This window comes from Triticum dicoccoides, chromosome 2A (assembly GCF_002162155.2).
Source record: "Triticum dicoccoides isolate Atlit2015 ecotype Zavitan chromosome 2A, WEW_v2.0, whole genome shotgun sequence".
Taxonomy (NCBI): Eukaryota; Viridiplantae; Streptophyta; class Magnoliopsida; order Poales; family Poaceae; genus Triticum; species Triticum dicoccoides.
In genome coordinates this window covers 268,048,712-268,056,489 of record NC_041382.1, presented here as the reverse complement: position 1 = coordinate 268,056,489, position 7,778 = coordinate 268,048,712, and the positions used below count along the sequence as shown (strand labels likewise).

Below are 7,778 nucleotides of genomic sequence, written 5' to 3'. Positions count from 1 at the left end.
ATGAGGGTCACTCTATATATGAGACCGACAACTATCCATAAAAACTTTGCCCTGACATTGATCCAAACGGCTCTTGCAATATCGAAGGCCCTCTTGATTGGTAATGATTAATATGTAATGAGATCGTGGTTGTAGAAAAATTTCAGCATTTGCTTGAAGGGGATTTTTTGCAGCGATTTGTTTATCCTGCCTTTACTTACATATTGTTTTAGAATACAAGCATTCCTTTTTTGCAAAAATATATATCTTTAGATGTGTTGTCTACAAATGGTTATATTTGGACTACCTATAAATACTTGGCTAATATTAATTGATTTTTTTACCCGAAACTGTGAGAACTTCTTCTAACAACATTTTTTAGAGATTTTCCAAGATAAAAAAGTTTTTTATATAAAGAGGAAGAAGCAGAAAAAAATCTATGCTACTAGAATTACAACAACAGTATATGCGATTAAGAAAACTTATGGTGAAACATCGTATAGCAGACATTGAGGATATTCAAAACGACGAGTAAATAAGAAGGAATGATTGTAGTGCTGAGTAAAGCTACACACACAGAGTTATTAGTGGGTTGAGTCACTTGGCAATTTATACTTGGCCATGGGTGGGGAAATCGGCCCACCCCCTGAAAATCAGAGGGGGGGGGGTTGGTTTAGTTAGTTGGAATATGCCCGTAGAACCTCCGTAATGATGCGTGAGTCTGGCACTTTTGTTGTAGTGCCTCTTATAGGGTAAGTTGTTTTTATTTTTTGCGGGTAAGTTGATGGACTGAGAAGTTCAAAAACAAAAGTTGGTGGACTAAGGCTACGTTGCAATGGGAGAAAACACATCACAATCATGAATACGCACGTGGTATAAGTAGGCCCATACCAGGAGAAGAAGAAGATCTTGCTCTTTTGGCAGTTCTCGTCGGTTACGAAGTCGAGGTCATAGACAGCATAGCGACACTCGTCAGCTGGGAGGCTGTTTGTGAATTCTTCGTAGCCGTAACTAGTCTCACCGAGCCTCTCCACCTTGATTTCCATCGACTTCTCATCGATCTTGAACACGATGAACCTGAAGCTTCGTCTCGCCTTCAAGTCCGAGAACTTGATCTTGCAGTCATCATGCACAGCCAGACCAGATGCAGAGTTCGCCTAAAATTTATCCGACCATGCACATTGATTGATCAAGAACCAGATCAGAGAGAGAGAGAGAGAAAGAGAAATAAAGAGAGGGAGAGAGATAAATATAGAGAGAGGTAGATAGATAGAGAGATCACCATTTTTGTGTGTCTTCAAAGCCCCCTACACGATGTGGGAAACCGGAGATGGAGCTTGGAGGGGAGAGAGGAGAAGGAGAGAGATGCTAGCTGCAAGGGGGGGAGAAGGTTTGCGCGAGAGGAATGTCATGGGGGGGGCGAGAAACAAGGGAAGGTAGAGGAAAAATAGGTTGAAAAGAAATTAGCACTCCGTCTGAGGTCATGCGCATCTCTTGGTCATGGGGAGTCGACCACTCAACAAGCAAGGCTATTCTTGACTTAGTCCCTCATTTTTTATGTTTAGAACTTTTAGCTTGTACGAGAGTTATTCCCATCCAAAGCATGATCGCCCAATGCAAATCATGATATTGTTTCTTAATTTGAGGTTCAACGTTTATGTAAATTCTTAGTGCCTTTTAGGTGTCTAGGCTCCTCTAAAATAATTTTTTGTATTAAAGCTTGTGAAAGGCGTCTATATAAGTGTTCTTGCATTGGACATGACCTTAGGCACCCAAGAGAATAAATATTATGTAACGCTCCGAGACCAATGTGCCAAGTGTCCTTCAGTTATTCGCTATTGTTGCCTTGTATTTGCTTGCGTGTCATGCATCTCATATCATGTCATCATGTGCATTTCATTTGCATACGTGTTCGTCTCATGCATCCAAGCATTTTCCTTGTTGTCCGTTTTGCAATCCGGCGCTCCTATGTCATCTGGTGTCCCTTTCTACCTCTTTTCGTGTGCGGGTGTTAAACATTTTCGGTTTGGACTGAGACTTGTCATGCGGCCTTGGTTTACTACCGGTAGACCACCTGTCAAGTTTCGTATCATTTGGACTTCGTTTGATACTCCAACGGTTAACTGAGAGAGACCGAAAAGGCCTCGTGTGTGTTGTAGCCCAACACCCCTCCAAAGTGGCCCAAAACCAACCTAAACCTCCTCCATCATCTAGGTCGTTCGATCACGATTGCGTGGCCGCAAACCGCACCTCATTGAGACTCTCCTAGCTCCCTCTACCTGTAAATATGTGATCCCCTCCGAAATTTGCGGTCTAACCCTAGCATTCCTCTACCTCGCGCCACCGGACAAAAATCCCCGCCGCCGGACATGTCCGCCCTCCACCTCGCTCTGGCCAATGACGTCGCGCCACGTCACCCCGCCGCCGCCAGCCTATCGCGCGCTGCCACCTCACCGTCCTTTCTCTCCCCGCGCTGCCGCGGCCCTGTGGGCCCGAGGCCGGCCCGCCCGGCCCGAGCTGCCCACGCCCAGCGCCGCTCCTCCCACGCGGCCGCCCGAGGCGCCCGCATCGCGCCGCCTCTCCACCGGCGCCCTCCGCCGACGTCCGCGCTCGCCGGCGCCGGCCGGCCTCCCCTCGCCGGGGCAGCAGCCCTGCCGGCGTCTCGCCGCAGGCGCCATGGCCTCGAGTCCGGCCATCGCGGCTCTGCGCCGCCTCGTCGTCCGACCTCGACGGCCCCGCCTTGCTCCGGCCACCACACGCCGGCGCTGTCCCGGAGCTCCCGCGAGCTCCGCCATCTCCAGCCGCCTCGTCCTTCTCCGATGAACAATGTTTCCGGCGAGATCCCGATCTGGATCTAGATCTGGGGTTGACTTTCTTCCCGAAACCCTAATTATTTTGCTATCTTCATTGCATCATAACTTCCTCACCGTGGCTCCGATTCGTGCGTGTAGCATATCAAAATGTTCGTCTCGATGAGTACATCATTTCATCTCACTGCATAATTTTCATTTGAGCTCATCTTGATGCCCGAAATGCTGTTGGAAGAGGGCTATGTGAGGATAATTTCAGATCTGTTTCAGCAAATGCACTTTTGTCATTTTTGCCATGATTAATGTATGCATGCTATGATCCTGAGCTCTACATGTGTTTTGAAATATGCCATCCCATCTTTACGGGGGTGTATGCCATGTATTTTTGTGATCTTTATGGTGACTAGCACAAGCATGCAAAGTAGCTTACTCAATGATGCTGATTTCAGGGACTTAGAATTTCACTAAGTTCTTGCCCTGTCATTATTTTTATGCCATATGTTCATGTTGTTTCCTAGTGATCCGTGTCTCTTTTGGACATGATCAGTAAGGATGTTTTGTAGATATTGTGGTTCTCTATCCTCCATATCTTTGTTTGCATTTATAGAGCACCCTAGCTTGAGTCAATCGAGCTCTACTTTTGCTATAAAATGTCCCTAGCAGATTGTTAACATGTTTAGCAATTTTGCCAAGCTTTTTGTTGTTGATCCGTGCATGCTATGTTGTTGTTCTTGCCATGTCTAGCTTCTATGCCATGTCTACTTGTTGGATGTATGCTTAGATTATGATTTCATGTCTTATAGTGTGTACATCGAGCTCGTAAATATGCCTACTCGTTATCTGTTTTGCCATGCTCCAGTTTTTCACTAAGTCTGAATCTGTTTATATTTTTGCTATGTTCACATGCTTGCGATTGTATTTTCTGATCCCTTTTGGCTCATGGTCACTAAGGGACTTTTGTTATATGCTTTGCGTAGCTTCATGCCATGCCTTGATTTGACATAATATGTTTTTGTAGCATGTACTTTTCATGCTCTAAAGATTGCTTCCTGATGATAAATTCCTGACATGCTGTTAATTTCACCAAGTCTGTAACCTGTTATCGTTTGCACTTTTGTCATGCTTGTTTGAATCTGCTATTGATTGAATTAGCCATAGCTCAGTGTTCATCTTTTGTCAAGCATCATGAGTGGATCCCTGACATATATTTTGTTGCCATGTTTGAGTGCTGTAGCATGTTGTTCTTGATGCATTTAGAAGGCTACTTGTTGTTAATCGCAGACCGGTGTCATATTTATTTTGCTTGCCATTTCCAAACCGTGCATCCGATTCCGGTGATCTTTATATCGATTCGAAATCACCCCCTATTTCCAGTGGCACTTTTGGATTTCCAAGTTGAGTCCAGGTTCAATCATTCCTTTCTAAATCATGCATATGCATCACATATCGCATCCCGCATATCATCCCATGTTTTGCATCATGTTGCTTGAGCATTGCACGTGGTTGATTGTGTTCCTTTTTGCTTGTTGTTCTTGCTTGGGTAGAGCCGGGAGACGAATACATGATCGAGGAGCCCGTTGAGTACGCTTATCAGGATCAGGGCAACACTGAGAACTTTGCAGGCAAGATGACCATACCCTTGAAATCACTTTTATCTTTGCTTGCTAGATGCTCGCTCTTTTGCTATGCCTATGCTATGATACCTATCACTTGCTTATCATGCCTCTCATATTGCCATGAGCCTCTAACCCACCTTGTCCTAGCAAACCATTGTTTGGCTATGTTACCGCTTTGCTCAGCCCCTCTTATAGCGTTATTAGTTGCAGGTGAAGATTGGAGTTCGTTCCTTGTTGGAACATGGACATTTTGTTCGGATATCACAATATATCTTATTTAATTAATGCATCTATATACTTGGTAAAGGGTGGAAGGCTCGGCCTTATGCCTGGTGTTTTGTTCCACTCTTGCCGCCCTAGTTTCCGTCATATTGGTGTTATGTTCTCGGATTTTGCGTTCCTTACACGGTTGGGTTATAATGGGAACCCCTTGACAGTTGGCTTTGAATAAAACTCCTCCAGCAAGGCCCAACCTTGGTTTTACCATTTGCCTCACCACCACCTACTTTTCCCTTGGGAGTCGCGCTCCCGAGGGTCATCTTTATTTTAACCCCCCCGGGCCAGTGCTTCTCTGAGTGTTGATGCGAATTGAGCTGCCTGCGGGGTCACCTCGGGGAAACTTGAGGGTTGGTTTTACTCGTAGTTAGTCTCATCTGAGTGTGCCATGAGAATGAGATATGTGCAGCTCCTATCGGGATTTGTCGGCACATTCAGGCGACTTTGCTGGACTTGTTTTACCATTGTCGAGAATGTCTTGTAACCGGGATGCCGAGTCTGATCGGATTGTCTTGGGAGAAGGAATATCCTTCGTTGACCGTGAGAGCTTGTGATGGGCTAAGTTGGGACACCCCTACAGGGATTGAACTTTCAAAAGCCGTGCCCGCGGTTATGGGAGGATGGGAATTTGTTAATGTCCGGTTGTAAAAAACCTGAAGTTTATCTTAATTAAAATACATCAACCGCGTGTGTAACCGTGATGGTCTCTTCTCGGCGGAGTCCGGGAAGTGAACACGGTGTTCGAGTTATGTTTGGCGTAGGTTGTTCTAGGATCACTTCTTGATCATAGATTCTCGACCGTGCTTTTTCCTTCTCTTCTCGCTCTCATTTACGTATATTAGCCACCATATATGCTAGTCATTTGCTGCAGCTCCACATCATACATTTACCTTACCTATAAGCTTAAATAGTCTTGATCGTGAGGGTGTGAGATTGCTGAGTCCCCATGACTCACAGATACTTCCAAAACCAGTTTGCAGGTGCCCATATTACTAGCAGGTGACGCAACCAAGCTCAAAGAGGAGCTCGATGAAGATTGTGTTCGCTATGTTGTTCCGTTTTCAGTTGATCAGTAGTGGAGCCCAGTTGGGACGATCGGGGATCTGTGTAGCATTTGGGGTAGTCTTCTTTTATTTTAGTTCCATAGTCGGACCATGCGTGTATCTGGATGATGTAATTCATGTATTTGTGTGAAGTGGCGATTTTAAGACAATCATGTATCTTTTTCCCTTATGTATTATTTGGGTTGTGTGAAGATTAGCTCACTTGCGACATTGCTTTCAGTGCGGTTATGTCTCTAAGTCGTGTTTCGACACGTGGGAGATATAGCCGCATCGAGGGCGTTATATGTTATAAAAAGAAGAAACATAAACATTGCCCCGCATTTCTGCATTATAATCTCTCTGTTGAGATATTCATACGGAAATTTATATTCATTCTTTTTTCCTATGATGCTGAAAAAGCCATAAATGAGATCTCGTCTTTCTTTTGGAGGTACCAGAGAAGAGCTTAACAAGAAAGATAGTTAGGTAATAGACTTAGGAGGTGCAGCCACTATTGAAGGATCCATCGGCCGTACACGATGGGGATGAAACAGAGTGAGGGTGAAGTTGTCGTTGCTAGAGATAACACTAATAAATATGACACTGATAGTAGACAAATTACTTCTATAAAGAATGTTGGAGTACCCGTCTCCTGGGGGCACTCGTGCTCGCGCCGCGCCGATGTCTACGTGGCAGCTTTACCCCCGTCCAATCGGGCCAGATTGTTCCTCACCACGCCAACGGCCTCAAGGGTCCATGACCCGTGGGCCGCGGGCATACTCGGGGCCACCTATTCTGTAATGTTTCTGGCTGCACCTGCATGTCCCTCGTCGTGCGCTGGTCGGAGTGGCCGTCGACGCGGCTTACTCGGTTGTTGGCTTATGCTGGGTCGGATTATGCTAGGTATCTCATATTCGGTTGTTGGCCTGCGTTGGGTCGGATTATGCTGGGTACCTCCCATTCAGTTGCTAGCTTGCACTAGGTCATACCACTCATCCGATGTTGTCGGATCGGTGGAGGGTCTGCCACCTTTCGTGTGTTGTTGACGGCCTTGTGCGTTGCTCGGAGTGGCTTTTTGCCACAGCTTATTGGGATATTAGCCTGAGCTGGGTCGGATTATGCTGGGTGCCTCTCGTTTGGTTGTAGGCCTGCGCTGAGTCATGCCTCTCTTGTGTTGTTGCTGGGTCTATCGAGGGCCGTTGCTTTACGGCTCCAGTTTGCCGGGTACTTTTTGTGTGCTGTCGGTGGTTGGTTAGGAGGTCCTTAGGGATGCTACTTCTCGATCCTTTTTGGGCAATGTCGTGGTGCTCGGTTCATCCAGTTTGGTGTTATCAGGTTTGGCACAGTTTAGCCGCTCTTGGTCTGTTGTATGTGGCCGGTTAGGAGATCACTGGGAGGTTGCTTCTCGATTTGTTCTCTTTTTAAGGGTGGTGCTCGGTTCGTATGTGTGGTGTCACCTGAACTGGCATGAGCTGATGTAATTGAAATATAATACTTGAGGTTGTTAATGGTATACTTTTTACGGTTTATGGTCTCATGACTTTCATCGTTTGGTTTTTAAGATTGTATCTGTGAGTACGTTGTTACTGTCTAGGTATTCTCGCTGTATGGCGCTCGCCATACTGCAGCCCATAGGTCACACATCCTGGAAGAATGAACCATTTCACTCTCTACGTCTTGGAAGAGTGGCAACAACGGTTATACGTATTAAGTACATTATGTCCGAAGATAATGTGTGCGCCATTGTTTTCCCTTTAATCCTCTTACCATGCACGGATGCGGGTGCCGTCGGTGGGGTGGTACGCATGTTCACTTTCTTTGTTTGTTGATATGTGCTCTTTTAGAGCAATTTCAACGGGGTGATTCATTTCATCCGCTGGCGTTCGGTTGGATTGACGCGGTCAGAAAAGTTGTCCCAACGCGCTGACTTAAACGGACGCGTGTTCGTTTGGCGTCCGCCCGCTGACCCATTTTTTAGTCGGATTTGTGTCGGCGCGGACATGAGACGGACGGGCGCGCGCCTTCTCCTCCTTCCGGGCCTGCTGGTCGGTGCC

The 7,778-nt window shown here is 46.3% G+C and overlaps 1 protein-coding gene across 1 annotated transcript in view; it reads right to left on the bottom strand.

Moving 5' to 3' along the window:
- The window catches only part of LOC119359327 (actin-depolymerizing factor 9), a 5,687-nt gene extending 4,308 nt beyond the window's left edge, over positions 1-1,379 (bottom strand). Inside the window, exons 1-2 of the mRNA XM_037625578.1 lie at positions 1,262-1,379; positions 871-1,136 (exon numbers count right to left, since the gene is read on the bottom strand). Coding sequence (XP_037481475.1) covers positions 871-1,136; positions 1,262-1,264 — 269 coding nt within the window. The 5' untranslated portion in view covers positions 1,265-1,379. The remainder of the gene's footprint in view (positions 1-870; positions 1,137-1,261) is intronic.
- Positions 1,380-7,778: the final 6,399 nt, after the last annotated feature.